This window comes from Lolium rigidum, chromosome 6 (genome assembly GCF_022539505.1).
Source record: "Lolium rigidum isolate FL_2022 chromosome 6, APGP_CSIRO_Lrig_0.1, whole genome shotgun sequence".
NCBI lineage: Eukaryota > Viridiplantae > Streptophyta > Magnoliopsida > Poales > Poaceae > Lolium > Lolium rigidum.
The window spans coordinates 44703656-44719831 of NC_061513.1; the positions used below are offsets into that span (position 1 = coordinate 44703656).

Here is a 16176-nt window from a genome sequence, read left to right on the forward strand (position 1 = left end):
ATAACCACAGGTTCCTCCAGTGACGAAGAGGATGAAGAGATATCCATAGACTCTTGTACATGCTCCATCACCACAGGCTTATGATGAACCACCGTATTATCAAGCAAGAGAGCCGTAGGCAAGCTAGACGGTGATGCAACTGGCTTCGCAAATTTCCATTGAGATCCCAGTCTAACCACATGATTAGGAAAAGAAAGCTTTGCACCAATACTGAAACTATCTGTGGTTTTAACCCCACGTCTACCCACCATTGCACCCCTAGCATCTTTCAGCAATAACTAGTTATCTTTGACTGACAACAGGAGAGATCCATCATAAGATTTCATACGTCCCCGCCACAGATCTCTATGGGTGGATTAAGTGACATGCCATCCTCGATCCCTAGAGTTTGGATCAGATCCAGACATCTTCAGCAGTTCATGATCCGAGGCGGAATGACCATTTGTCGGAGACAACACACCATGAATGACTTTAGCCGTAAAACCCGAGAATTCCACCACAGATCCCACATCCACAAGATCACCATTGTTCAAATACTTGCTAACAATAGGCGTACCTTTGGTTGTCATTAGACCAATCCAATCCTTGGTAGTCCAAAGATGCAGCTCACCCATCATTGGATCTTGTGGTGTAGGCGCCAGATCTTGGGTTTTGACATAGGAGAAACTCCATTTCCATGATGGAGCCGCCATAGAACAGATCGAGAAGAGAAGGGAAGGAGGTTACCTAGACGAGGAAGACTAGCCGAGCAGAATGGCTGGACTACTTGCCCGAGATCGCCGGAGAGATCGCTGATCGCCGACGGCTAGGGTTTAGGTGGTTCATGTGCTTGTTGGCATCCATCTGGTCAGTGCAACCTTTGATGTGTTGTGCAGCCCCTTTGCCGCGTTCTTTGTGTTCACGACATAGGTCGGAATTCCGGGAGTGGTAAGGGAAATTAAAATGGTTTCAGTGGAATTTTGAATTATTGAGGATAATCTCGCTAAGGATCAAGATCCTTTTGTGAAATTATAGAAATGATATGGTCTTTACAGGTAATCCGTATGGCTACTCGTTGGATCCGTGAGTTGACCTACGTACCGTCGTAGGCGCAACAGGTGCATATAGGTTCTGGATGGAGCAGTCTGGAGACGGTTGCACTGCCTATCTACAACCAGGGTGCCTTGAGGCTTGCTAGACATTTACATGATCCTTACACTCATTGCTTTTTTTTTCGCTAGTTGATTTATATGTACAGTTGTACATCATGTGTGATCTATGAGCTCTAATTACACTTTAAGACTGAAACTCTCAATAGTGCAATAAAAGGCTATATGCATTGATTCGTGATTGGTGCAGAGGCCGGGGCTTCGGTCCCCTTTCGCAAAAAAAAAGGTATTTAAGGTTGGATATTTGCACGGGCCTTTCTTATTCTGTCTTTCTAGCTATACACCTCTTGTTCCTTTGTTTTATGTGTTCTAATTTTTTTTTGTTTATTGTAGATTGTTTATGTAACAAGAAATCTCAAAGTTCACTGAAAATGAAACGTTTCATTTACTTGGGAAAATCTCAGCCGAATAAAGTCTTACAAAGTCTACTACTTTGATAACATAATAAATATATAATTATAGGAATACAAACTATGTCCAGTGGCCTAGTGAGCCAAACCCTGGTTTCCAACCTTAATACTTGTGAACATGCTTTCAACTTACACACTCTCTGTCTTATTGCTTACATTTTACATCACAAATTTTAATAGCATACTATGTTTTATCTATATTTTAAATCATGTACTTATTGCCTCCATCAACATTTTAGGATAAGTTTTTGAGATATTTAAATTTCTATTGGAATACGGCATGGCGATGCCACTACGCGCAACTCGTTTCTTCTCCTTGATGTGGTACCCACTTTCACATCCATGTCTAGCTCATCTGGTCGCATTCCGTCTGGCAAGCTCCATTCAAAATAGTACAGAAGTCGTGCCACCATGAGCTCCAACGTGGCTAGTGCAAAGCCATCACCGGGGCACATCCTCCTCCCGCCTCCAAACGGCATTAATTTGAACTGGGTACCTTTATCGTTGACGACAACGCTATCTTCGAACCTCTCTGGCCTAAATTCCTCAGGTTCGTTCCAATTCTCAGGGCTCGTTGCTAACGCCCACGCGTTGATGATGACCCTGGTGCCCTTAGTAATCTCAAACCCGCCGACGTGGCAGCTCTCCCTACAAAGGCGAGGGAGTAGGAGCGGCACGACGGGGTGTAGCCTCATGGTCTCCTTGATCACCATCCTCAAGTAGGGTAGTTCGTCCATGTGGTTCTCATGATCTTGTGGGCTTTTGTTCTCCATCATTCGCCGCACCTCCTCTTGTGCCTTTTTCATCACCTTCGGGTTTCTCATGAGTTCTGACACACTGGTGGAAAAACAGGCTTCCGGGAAGCCCCATAAGTCGCGAAGGTAAAGGAACCGCGACTAATGGGGTCTTTAGTCGCGGTTCGTGTGGCGAACCGCGACCAAAGGCTCCGGGCCCGGGGCGCACGGTGGCCAGCCGGGTGCACGTGGGGGCTTTAGTCGCGGTTGGCCAGCCCAACCGCGACTAAAGGTGCCCGAAGGCCTTTAGTCGCGGTTGGCCAGGCCAACCGGGACTAAAGCCCCTCCCCTATATATACCCATCCAGCAGCCAACACTTAGCCATTTGGAGCCATTCTCTTCACAAGTGAGTGTTAGGTTTGCTTTTGGTTCCTCTTATGCACATAAGGTGTTTGATGAAATGCCCCAAGAGCATGAAACAAACATGATATGAAGTGTTGGAGTCACACTTGAGCTTTCTCATTTAATTTTTCCTCCTCGATCGCGGTTAGCAACTTGAACCTTTGATATGTGTCATTGATAAAATATGCATGTGTGTGTAGTTCATTAATTGTTTAATTTATATTGTTTGTAGCTAGTTAGTTTAACAAATGCATGATGGTTAATTATATATTTTATATTATAATAATGCAGATGAATCGGCAATGGATGTACGGTAACCGACTCTCCGGCGAGTTCGAGTACGGGTTTGAAAGATTTCCTCGTAGTGGCTAATGCGAACAAGCAGGGGGTTTTGTTATCTCGTCCATGTGTTAAGTGTAAGAATCGAAGGGTTACTCTTCCTCAAGAGATGTTCACATGCACCTGCTCGGCACGGTTTCATGCCAAGCTATAATTGTTGGACCAAGCATGGAGAAAGAGGGGTTATAATGGAAGAAGATGAAGAAGGGGATGATTTCAATGATGAAAGCTATCTTTCTCATTTCGGTGATACTTTCATGGAGGATGCTCGAAGGTGAAGGGGAAGGTGAAGAAGAGGCACGTGATGATCCCGTTGATGATCTTGGTCGGACCATTGCTGATGCACGGAGACGCTGCGAAACCGAAAAAGAGAGGGAGAATTTGGATCGCATGTTAGAGGATCACGGGAAGGCGCTCGTACCCGGATGCGATGATGGTCCGAAAAAGCTGGGCTGCACACCTGGATTTGCTCGAGATGGAAGGCACGAGCAGGTGTAGCTGACTCGGCATTTGAAAACTTGCTGAAAATGTTGAAGAATATGTTTCCAAAGAATAACGAGCTGCCCGCCACTACGTACGAAGCAAAGAAGGTTGTCTCGCCCTCTAGGTTTAGAGGTTCCGAAGATACATGCATGCATCAACGATCGCATCCTCTACCGCGGTGAATACGAGAATTTGAATGAATGCCCGGTATGCACTCGCATTGCGTTATAAGATCGAGGCGATGACCCCGGTGACGATGTTGAGGGCCGTAAACCCAGGAAGAGGGTTCCCGCCAAGGTGATGTGGTATGCTCCTATAATACCACGGTTGAAACGTCCGTTCGGGAACAAAGAGCATGCCAAGTTGTTGCGATGGCACAAAGAGGACCGTAAGTCGGACGGGGAGTTGAGACACCCCGCGGATGGAACGCAATGGAGAAAGATCGACGAGAGAGTTCAAAGATTTTGCAGCCGACGCAAGGAACATAAGATTTGGTCTAAGTACGGATGGCATGAATCCTTTTGGCGAGCAGAGCTCCAGCCATAGCACCTGGCCCGTGACTCTATGCATCTACAACCTTCCTCCTTGGTTGTGCATGAAGCGGAAGTTCATTATGATGCCGGTGCTCATCCAAGGTCCGAAGCAACCCGGCAACGACATCGATGTGTACCTAAGGCCATTAGTTGATGAGCTTTTACAGCTGTGGGGCAGACCTGGTGTCCGTGTGTGGGATGAGCACAAAGAAGAGGAATTTGACCTACGAGCGTTGCTTTTCGTAACCATCAACGATTGGCCTGCTCTTAGTAACCTTTCGGGACTCATCAAATAAGGGATACAATGCATGCACGCACTCGCTTACATGAGACTGAAAGTGTACATTTGCCAAATTGTAAGAAGAACGTGTACCTTGGGCATCGTCGATTTCTTCCGAAAGGTCATCCAAGAAGAAAGAAAGGCAAGCATTACAACGGCAAGGCAGATCACCGGCCGAAGCCTCGCGGAACACACTCGGTGCTGAGGTATTTGATATGGTCAAGGGTTTGAAAGTCATCTTTGGAAAGGGTCTCGGCGGACAATCGGTTCCGAAGGGAGCTGACGGGCACGTAGCCATGTGGAAGAAGAAATCTATATTCTGGGAGCTAGAATATTGGAAAGTCCTAGAAGTCCGCTCCGCAATCGACGTGATGCACGTTACGAAGAATATTTGCGTGAACATCCTAAGCTTCTTGGGCGTGTATGGGAAGTCAAATGATACAAAGGAAGCACGGCAGGACCAAGCAAAGTTTGAAAGACCCCGATGACCTGCATCCGGAACGGTTTCAAGGTCGTGCCGGCTACGCTCCGACCAAAGAAGAGAAGGTCATCTTTTTTGAATGCCTGAGCAAGTATGAAGGTCCCGTCGGATTCTCGTCCAATATAAAGGGAATAATAAACATGGCGGAGAAAAAGTTCCAAAACCCGAAGTCTCACGACCGCCACGTGATTATGACGCAATTGCTTCCGATTGCTTTGAGGGGCTCCTCGCCGGAAAATGTTCGAGTAGCCATTGTGAAGCTATGTGCATTCCTCAATGCAATCTCTCGAAGGTAATCAATCCGGAAGTTCTACCACGGTTACGTAACGATGTGATCCAATGTCTTGTCAGTTTCGAGTTGGTGTTCCCGCCATCCTTCTTCAATATTATGACGCACCTCCTGGTTCACCTAGTCGATGAGATTTCCATTCTCGGTCCCGTATTTCTACACAATATGTTCCCCTTCGAGAGGTTCATGGGAGTATTAAAGAAATATGTTCGTAACCGTGCTAGGCCGAAGGAAGCATCGCCAAGGGCTATGGAAATGAGGAGGTAATTGAGTTTTGTGTTGACTTTGTTCCCGACCTTAAGCCGATTGGTCTTCCTCAATCGCGGCACGAGGGGAGACTAAGTGGAAAAGGCACGATCGGAAGGAAATCAATGATATGTATGGACGGCCATTCTCCGACCGAAGCACACCACACGGTTCCGACCAATTCCAGCTTGGTTGCTCCGTACTTTGAGAAACACAAGAATATTTTACGCTCGGACAACCCCGGGAAGCTCGAATCCTGGATTAGGAAGGCCCACATGGAGACTTTCGGCAGCTTGGTTGAGAAAACATTTAATGAGTGACAATAAGGTTGTAGATCAGCCGTACATGTTGGCCAAGACACCATCTTCGACTATAACGACTTTCCAAGGGTACGAGATAAATGGGAATACATTTTACACGATCGCCCAAGATAAAAAGAGCACCAACCAAAACAGTGGTGTCCGCTTTGATGCAAGCAACCGAGAATGGGCAAAAGGTCACATATTATGGTTACATAGAGGAGATATGGGAACTTGACTATGGACCCTCCTTTAGGGTCCCTTTGTTCCGGTGCAAATGGTTCAAGCTAACAGGAGGTGGGGTAAAGGTGGACCAGCAATACGGAATGACAATGGTGGATTTCAACAATCTTGGTTACCTTGACGAACCATTCGTCCTAGCGAAAGATGTCGCTCAGGTTTTCTATGTGAAGGACATGAGTAGCAAACCGAGGAAACGGAAAGATAAGAAAACGATCAGTACATCATGCGATGATCCAAAGCGCCACATTGTTCTTTCGGGGAAAAGAAACATCGTGGGAGTGGAGGACAAGACAGACATGTCGGAAGATTATAATATGTTTGCTGAAATTCCGCCCTTCAAAGTGAACACCGACCCAAGCATTAAGTTAAATGATGAGGATGCTCCATGGATACGGCACAATCGTAAGCAAGCAGGGACACAAGGGAAGAAATGATGTGTAATAATTTATTATTGTACCAAACTTTGTTGAATGAATCATGTGAATTATATTACCCGTGATGTGTTTGGTGTCCATTTTCGAATGATTCAATTGACTCGAGATAGCACTGATGATACATGAAATTTGGAGTGACTAAGTCATACTCCCGCATACATGAAATTTGGAGTGACTAAGTCATACTCCCGCATATAGGAAATTTGGAGTGACTAAGTCATACTCCCGCATACATGAAATTTGGAGTGATTTAGTCATACTCCTGCCTAGGCGTATAATATGCATACTCGTAGTCTTCATAGCCGCCGCCGTTGTACCGGTAGTCGTCGCCTTCTAAGTTGCCGGCGTCGTCGTCGCCGCTCTGTCGTCGCCGTCGTCGGGCGGCGCTCGTGGCTCGAACCGAGGGTAGCGCAGGCGGGGGATATCGCCGGCCGTGATGTAGTCCATGACGCTCCGCGAGTCCGGCCGTACCACCATAGCCGACGGCCGGCCTCGTGGAAGTTTCCGGGAGGCGGACCGTCCTCCTCATACCGGCGAGCGCCCTCTCACGCCGATTGATGAAGAAGGCGTCCCAAGTATGCTGGTTATCGAGATGCCGGCGGGGATTCATCCGCTGCTCCGGCGTGAGGTCGAGGTAGTAGTGGTTCGTGATGGCCGCCCGGCGCGCAGCACTCGAGGGACGGGAGGGACCGGCACGCCGCCGGCGCTTAGGCTCCGGCCCGGCAGGGACGCGGTAGCCCGGTGGGCAAGGGTAGTTCGAGGCGCAAAGCTCCTCCACCCGCCGGTAGGTTAGAGTGGGTGCGGTGGAAGCCATGAGAGAGTGATGAGAGATTGTAGAGATGTGATAATGCCGGCCAAGCCGGGCTACCTATATGTAGTGACAAATGGCGGGAAAAATGGGAGCGGGAAGACGAGGAGGCGGGAAGAAAGAGGCGGGGAGAAAGTGGCGGGAAGAAATTGGCGGGAAAAAATTGGCGGGAAGAAAGAGGCCGAAAGAAATTGGCGGGAAACAATTGGCGGGGAAGAAAGAGGCGGGAAGACGGGGAAGAAATGGCGGGAAGACGAGGAGGGAAGAGGGGCTCGGCGGAAAGAGGCGGGAAGAGGGGGCCAACGAACTTTTGAATTGAATTAGTTTTATTTTTATGAATTTTTGATAATTTGTATTTTTAAAATTTTGAATTGAATTAGTTTTCTTTTTATGAATTTTTTGATATATTATATGTATTTTAAACATTTTGAAATGAATTAGTTTTATTTTTCTGATTTTTTTGATACATTATTTGTATTTTTGAGATTTTGAAATGAATTAGTTTTATTTTTCTGAATTTTTTGATATATTATTTGTATTTTTGAGATTTTGAAATGAATTAGTTTTATTTTTCTGAATTTTTTGATATATTATTTGTATTTTTTGAGATTTTGAAATGAATTAGTTTTATTTTTCTGAATTTTTTGATATATTATTTGTATTTTTGAGATTTTGAAATGAATTAGTTTTATTTTTCTGAATTTTTTGATATATTATTTGTATTTTTGAGATTTTGAAATGAATTAGTTTTATTTTTCTGAATTTTTTGATATATTATTTGTATTTTTGAGATTTTGAAATGAATTAGTTTTATTTTTCTGAATTTTTTGATATATTATTTGTATTTTTTGAGATTTTGAAATGAATTAGTTTTATTTTTCTGAATTTTTTGATATATTATTTGTATTTACGAGATTTTGAAATGAATTAGTTTTATTTTTCTGAATTTTTTGATATATTATTTGTATTTTTGAAATTTTGAAATGAATTAGTTTTATTTTTCTGATTTTTTTGATATATTATTTGTATTTTTGAAATTTTGAAATGAAAAGTATTTTGAAAAAAGGCCTTTAGTCGCGGTTGGCCCGGCCAACCGCGACTAAAGGTCCTCTCCGCGGAACCGCAAATTGGGGCGAAAAAATCCTTTAGTCGCGGTTGGGGTCACCAACCGCGACTAAAGGTACCCTTTAGTCGCGGTTGGGCTCCCCAACCGCGACTAAAGGTTGGAGCTATAAATGCCCGCGCGGGCGGCGCCCGCGCCACTTCTTCTTCTCCGCGCGCCCATCGTCTTCTCCGCGAGTGCTGCCCGACCGAGACGCCGTCGCCGCCCCGCCTCGACGCCGTCGCCGCCTCCGCCGCGCCTCGACGACCTCGCCGCGGCCCTCGCCGCCGCGCCCTTGCCGAACGGAGTCTCCGCCGCCGCCAAGGTAACGGCCGGCGCGCCCTCGATCGCCTCGCCGCGCGCGCGCCGAGCGCGCGAAGACCCCCGCCGCGCGCCCTAGCCTCGCACCGCCGCCGTCGCCGTCCTAGCCTCGCCCGCCGCCGCCGTCGCCTCGCCCGCCGCGCCGTCGCGCGCCCGCCTGGCCGGCCGGTTACGAGAGAGAAAGAGAGGAGGGGAGAGAAAGAGAGAGAAGATATGAGCAGCCGGCCTTTTTTTGTTTTTTGTTTTTTGTTTTTTTAGTAAACAGATCTTAACTAATAACAAAACAAAAACAAATATAAAAATAACTAAAATTTGATTTTAAAAAACTAAAAATTGACTTAAAAAGTTTGTCTAAAAAAAACGAAAATTTGACTTAAAAAAAGTAAAATTTGACTTAAAAAAACTTGCGCGCTCGCCCCGTGTGTATACGGAGGGGCGCGCGCGCGACCCTCTCGCGCGCTAGAGAGAAAGAGAGAGAAAGGAGGGACCGCCACCGCCACCGCCATTTCGCCACCGCCCTTTCGACACCGACCCCGCGTGTATACGGAGGGGGCGACGAGACGCCTTCGCCGCCCCCTCCGTATACGCGCGGGGTTTTTTTTTGTTTTTTTACGAGAGAGAGAAGGATCGGCACCGCCACCACCACCGCCACCGCCACCACCACCACCACCGCCACCGCCACAAAATTTAGACTTAATGATCAAAATTTTAACTTAACAAAATTTTATTTGGGATCGAGAGGGGGCGGCGAGGGTTATGTGTCCTCGGCACCGCCACCGCCCTCTCGGTCACCGCCACACCGGTCTCTCGGTCACGCGGTCACCGCGTCCCCCTTTCGCCACCGCCACCGGTCTCTCGGTCACGCGGTCACCGCGTCCCCCTTTCGCCACCACCACCGTTCTCTCGGTCACGCGGTCACCGCATGCGAGGCGAGGTCGATCGTCCGCATATACACATCTAATACACGCGTCCCCCTCTCGCCTCCCTCGTCGCCCTCTCTCTTTATATGTAGAAGAGATGTGATAATGCCGGCATATACACAATTAATTTGTTTTGACTACATGTTTTCGGGACCGACATATGGCGGACGATAGAGGTGACCCGATTCCGGACAACTATGATCCGGACGCCGAAGAACATATCTTCGGCATCATAAAAGGCGATGTTATATATGTGCCGACCGGAGAAGAAGAAGATGATATCTCTTCTTATCCGAACCTTGAGGGTGAAGATGAAGGGCGCCGTCGACAAGATGATGCCGAAGAAACGTCGATAAACGACGATCTTCGGTTGGAAGTAGCAACCACCTCCGGCGCCGAGGTATATATATATACATATTGAGCGTCCGGTGATACAACTAACCGATTTGAATAAATTAATGTGTGTGTACTAACGCGCGCGACTCTCTTTCTTATTTTAGCCCTCGGCCGGATCGTCGAAAAAATCGAGTACGTCGTCGTCAAAGCGTGGCGCAACCAAGACGATGAAAGCAGGAGAAACATGCACCATCGATGTTGTCGACGAAGAAACCGGCAGAGCCGCCGGAGCCCAGCAAGAACGCCACCAAGTTTGTCGGCCAATGCGGAGCCGTTGTTAGAGACAACGTCTCGATCACCCGCCAGGAGTGGAATGAGCCAAAGAAGGCACGTGTTGGTTTCACTTTTGTCGAACGAGAGAGAAAAAAAGATTGCTTCAACAAGCTTATGGAACATTTCGTTCTACCTCCGGAATACCGCAAATACGATGAGGAGGGTAACAAGATTGCGGAAAACAAGAAGAGGCGCAAGCTAGTCAAACAGTTCGCTCTTTCTAGGATGGCCAACGCATTCGGAAATACAAGCAAAATCTAGCCCATGACTTTGTCAACCAGGGCAAGACTCCGGATTTCAAAGGACAATATGAGAAACTGCAACATGATTGGCCAGAATTTGTGAAGCAAAAGAAATCGGAGCAGTTCCTTGAACTATCGAAAAAAAATAAGGAAAATGCGGCCAAGAAGGAGTACAATCATAAAATGGGGCCAGGAGGGTATCGCTTTTGGCAGCCTAAGTGGGAGAAGATGGAGAACGAGCCGAGGGCGCGAGGAATCCGTCCAGGTACGGAGGGATGGGACCCAAGGGCCAAAAGCCGGTGGTACGGGCATGGGGGATCGCTGAACCCGGAGACAGGGGAGTGTGTTTATCAGGGCAAAATAATTACACCCACCCAAAAGCTTATTGAGGCAATGAGGGATGCTCAAGAGGGGAGGATCAGGTTCAACAGAGAGAACGACGCCCTGACAAAAGCCCTCGGGAATCCCGAACACGGAGGACGTGTACGAGGCATGCCCGGGGACATTTCGTGGAAACTAGGGTTCCCCGTAAAGATGACCCGTACGGTTACGAGAAGCCGTAAGAGAAAGATGGATCGGGATGCGGATGTTGTGGCGAAGTTGGTAACGGAAATGGATGTGATGAAGAAAACCGTGAGTGTACTAGTCGCCGAAAGAGATGCAGCTCGGGCGCAGCATGAAGATCATCCAATGGATCTCGGAAGCCGCAGCGGAGAAGAAGCGAGCGTGGCTTCCACGGAGGCCTCACCGGCCGGTGCACCGACGATAGAAATTACTGCACCGGAGCCTCGGCCGGTGGTCGAAGTTACCGCACCGGAGCCTCCTCGCTACCCCGTGGACGATATAAAGGAGATGAAAGCATGTCATCCGTATTATCCTATCGGGAACATGTCCATGAAGGTAGCCATCGGCGAGTGCTTTACCACCGGAGCACTCCACCACAACAACCCCATTCAAGATGGCTATGCTCGTGTCACGGTGGAGGAGATAGTCCAAGGGTTTGAGGACCTGGACATTGACATTGCTACACCCGAAGGGGTGAAAAGACTTGGAGATGTCAAGCGCCAGCTCATTCTATGGCGAAGAAATTTATCAAGTTTCCGGGCGAGGCGCCAACAAGTCCACCCCCGTACGGTGGTGGTGGTGGCGGTGGCGGTGACGGTGGCGGTGGCGGTGGCGGTGACGGTGGCGGTGGCGGTGACGGTGGCGGTGGTGCTTCACCTAATACACCTCATTCACGTCGGCGAGACGCCGCCCCCGCTCCTCGTCCGGCGGGTGATCGGACACCGGTACCGCCCCCAATCCACCTCCGGCGAAGAAGCGTAAGCAGTCCTGGGTTATTAACCCGGACCCTTACGTACCTAAGAAAACAAAGGTACCGGAGGTATCACCGAAGCCTCTCCCCACGAGGCCTTGGGAAAGTAGTGCCGAGGAAGTCGAGGCGGGCGCGGCTGCTGATTTAGAGAAATGGAAGGCGAGCGTCAAGAAGAAAATAGAGGGCGAGCCCAAGCCGGTATATTCCGACAAGGAAAAGCAGTGGGCTAAGTCATTTTTGAACACACCGTCCCAAGCCGCGAAGAATCTGCTCGACGACTATTTACGTGAACTTCGTAGGCAAGCGGTCGCGTTCAAGAGGAACAAAGAGTCTGCGGAGAAGAAAGCCTTGGAGGACAAGGCCGAGACAAAATTAGAAAGGGGGAAAGAAGTTGCCCAGCTCGGGGAACAAAGTAAACAATCGATCGCCCCGCTCATAGTGCAAGCCGCCGGTCGGGAGGCCCCCGATATCATAGCAGCTGCGGCAGCACATGGATTGACTGTAGAAAGTGCCAGAAAACAAGCGGCCGACTTAGGTATCACTCTTCGTGCAGTGTTAGGCCTTGATGAGGCGCCAATGAAGGACGTAGTATTTACATATGTGAAGAATGGCCCTCTCATCGAGCCTGCGCAGGAAGAGGATCTACCTCGACAAATGAAAGGTCTCGCTAAATTGGTACAAGGCTTACATAAAACATGAAAACGCCAAAGACTATATCTATGCGGAAGTTAAATATGAGCATCACTTCAAACGTTACTCGGGTACAAATTCCTCTCGAGTGAATTGTTCCAGCTGTTCAATCTGCGCGACCTCGACAAATCTATCATCGGTTGCTACGTTCGTAAGTGATTTATTAATTTCTACCCCATCTCGTTCATTGCCCGCACTATATATATATATATTGTCCTAACTATCTTGTTGTGTACGCTATATATTATGCAGAATGAAGAAGCGGGAAATGCGAATAAGGAACATCCATGATGTTGGGTTCATTGACCCACACATCGTTAATTCATATGTGTTAGAACACCACCCTGCCGACGTGGAGGAAGACCTGTGGCGGTTTATTAGAAAACAGCAAGAGAAAAGTGATATTCTATTTCCTTACCATTTTGGGTGAGTGTTTCTGTCTTGAGCACATTCTCTTTTGTTTACTCCATGCATGGTATGTGGCTAATCGATGAGTTATGCATGATCGTGCATGTATCGTGTCCGCAGGTTCCACTGGATTCTTATGGTAATTAAAGTTCAGACCTCCTCGGCTCTCGTCCACGACTCTCCGAATATGGATCCGGCGCTTTGGGGCGACATGAGAAAAATGATGCAAAAGTAATTATTTTCATTCATTTGCGCTCTATATCGATCGGCCTATTTCGTTCATCATTTCCTAATATCAAGTAACTAATTAATAACTCTCTTGTTTATTTAATTTTCTTTGCCTCGTAGGGTTTGGAGACGGTTCGTAGATACCAAGGTCGGTGAATTCAAAAAAGAGCTACATTTTAAAATGGCAGTGCCGACGTCTGGGGATACTCAGCCACCGGGGACCAATCTATGTGGATACTATGTTTGTGAGAGGATCCGGAGATACTGCAATGAGCGGGACCAGACGTGTGAGAACAACATCCTGAGGAATAACCTCCGGAAGACGCTTAGTCTAGAAGCTCGCTTCCGACCACTTCAAGAGGAACTAGGCTGGATGGTTGGCGAGGGAAGTCATCGATCCTAGAGGAGAACACTATTACGATGACGTAGATCTTTATAGGCACCGGAATTTGTAACTAACTTGTTCAAAATTGTATATGGTCATCCGATATTGAATATATATTGTATATGGTCATCCGATATTGAATATATATTGTATATTACTCTTGAATTCTTTTTGGTTCTAATTTCAAATTTGTTTGAAATTGTACATTCATATGCATGTATGTATACAGTACCGTAGAATATGTGAAACTCCTTCAAAATTAAAACCCAAAAGAAATAAAATAATACAAATTAAAAAGAAACCAGATTTAGGGGGAGGGGGCTAAACCCTAAACCCTGCGGAGGCCTTTAGTCGCGGTTGGCCGGAAGAACCGCGACTAAAGGTCCTCCGCCCCGGCGCTCGCCCGAGGCCCACGTGGATGGGCCTTTAGTCGCGGTTCGTAAGGAACCGCGACTAAAGGGGGGGGCCTTTAGTCGCGCTACTTTGGTCGCGGTTGGGCCACCGCGACTAATGGCAGTTGCCAACCGCGACCAAAGCCTGTTTTTCCACCAGTGGACATGACAAACTCTGCGGTAGACGATGTTGTCTCTGTCCCTGCCGTGAACAAATCCTAACAAAAGAAAGACAAAAACAAAAGTATTACTACAAATAGAATTTGTGTCCTTCCATTTTTTCTAGAGTATTTAACTCCTTACCACAATGATTGCCTTGATGTTTATGGTTTCGATGGGAAAATCACTACCCCCCTCGTCCCTTATCCTAAGCATGAGGCTTAGAAGGTCTTCATCTCCTGTGGGCGTTGACTTCTTCTCCTCTCTTCGTGCCTCGCAGTCGCTGATGATCTTGTCAACCACGTTGTCGAGCTGCTGCCGAGCTCGCCAGAGCTGGTATCTCATCCCAGTGGCGACGTCGAGGAACCCGAGAGAAGGGAAGAGGTCCCCCACGCAGAAGCCCGAGCTGTGAATCTGCGCCACCTCCATGGCGGCCATAAACTGCTCCCGGAGGTCGATGTCGCAACGCTCGCCGAAAGTTGCCTTACCGGTGACGGAGCTGGTGCACTTTACGAGCAGGCTGCGTAGTTTCACCGGCTTGCCCCCTTTACCGGCGGCGCAGATCTCCTTAATGAGCGACATGGTCTCGCTGTCCCTGACGGGCTTGAACTGACGCACCTTGCGCGAGCTGAGCAGCTCCAGCACGCAGAGCTTCTTCAGCGCCCGCCAGTAGGCGCCGTAGGGCGCAAAGGCAACGTCGAGGTTACCGTAGCACATGATCTCCGTGGCCAGGAGGTTCGGCCGCGACGCAAAGGAAAGGTCATTGTCGCGGAGCACCTCTTGCGCCGCCGCCGACGAGGAGACCACGACGGCCTCGACCTGGCCCAGCCGTAGACGCATCACCGGGCCGTGCGTCTTGGCCAGGTTCCGGAGAGCAACATGCGGCTGCGACGTTAGCAGATGGTGGAGGCTCCCGACGAACGGCAGATCACGTGGACCGGGAGGCCGCCTCAGCTTGCTGGAGGGTTTGCGGCTAACTAGGGACACAAGGATGACAAGTGTGACGACAGAGAGGAAGAAGAGAGTGGCTGAGCTTGGCTCCATCTCCATGACCATGAGGATGCGTTTGGTCTATTAGCTAGGTATAGGGTGCACCTTTTGCTTTTTTGCATGGAAACTGGAAGAGTGAGGCTCAGCTTTTATAAGCACTGTGAATTGCCAAATTCAACCTCTTCATTTGTCAGTATTCGGTATCAAGTTTCTCGACAGGTGATTCAAAAAGGCTACCAAGGGAGTGCAAGTTGTGCAATTGCAAATCCGTTACTGTACACCAGCATGGAAGTCACGACACACCTCCTGCTGTTCAACGTCAAAAGAAAAACCTAGCAAGGGGACTAAAGGGAGTGCAAGGGCAAGTCCGTTGCTGTACAACTGCACGGAAGTCGAGAAGCGTGGATAACAGTCGGTCAATACTTTCCTTTTTGTGACAATATTTTCCTTTTTGTGACAATACACCGGTCAATACTTGCTCACAGTAGGCCACACGCACGATAATGAGATCGAGTTTATTTTTCCCTTTTCAGCTGAAACTACTAGACCCAGCAATAGTGCTGGTCACAATTACACGAACGTTATTTGGCAAAGCATCTGGCCACGGTTGCTTAGTTAGTGACTTGCCTACTAGCACCAAATGCCGGGCAATACTATCCCCGTTCTAATAAGACTTACATTTTTTTGGTTTATCTAATTCTCAGTTGACTAAAAACTAACTTAGTTCACAGGATTGCTATCAAATCTCAATTACAACTTAGAATTAGCACAAATTATTAAGCAAATATAATGGTCCAGATTATTATTTTAGTTGCATAACCATCCTTAACTTAACAAATCTCAGTTGCAACTGAAAAAACTTAATTGTAATCCAACTTCCAACTCAAATATGCATGAATCGCGATGCAATCGAATAGGATTTGACTGAGAACTAACTTAGTTCTCAGCTAGCCAAGAACTAGCAAATCCGATTTTTTTATAAAACTTAAACTATGTAGAGTTTAATCAAGGTTCAAATAAAATCATCAATATGTAATATATATAAAATATTCATGAAATATTGTTACATACATCATGAAATATATTTATGAGATAATACCTATATAATTTTATAGTTGTTGACATGTTTTTTTAAACACTAGCTTTGTGGCTTTTGCAAATGCGAGGCATCGAGTTTAGCTTGTTGAAATGAAGTTACAGAGATGTCACATTTTATGATATGAAAT

At 47.5% G+C, this 16176-nt stretch overlaps 1 protein-coding gene across 1 annotated transcript; it reads right to left on the reverse strand.

The window, feature by feature from the left end:
* Window positions 1–1733: 1733 nt before the first annotated feature.
* LOC124667960 (9-beta-pimara-7,15-diene oxidase-like) lies at window positions 1734–15049 on the reverse strand. The gene is made up of 3 exons (XM_047205180.1): window positions 14105–15049; window positions 13959–14019; window positions 1734–2387 (listed from the first exon to the last, which is right to left on the reverse strand). The coding sequence occupies exons 1-3, from the start codon at window positions 15014–15016 to the stop codon at window positions 1816–1818; spliced, it is 1545 nt and encodes a 514-aa protein (XP_047061136.1). The 5' UTR covers window positions 15017–15049; the 3' UTR covers window positions 1734–1815.
* Window positions 15050–16176: the final 1127 nt, after the last annotated feature.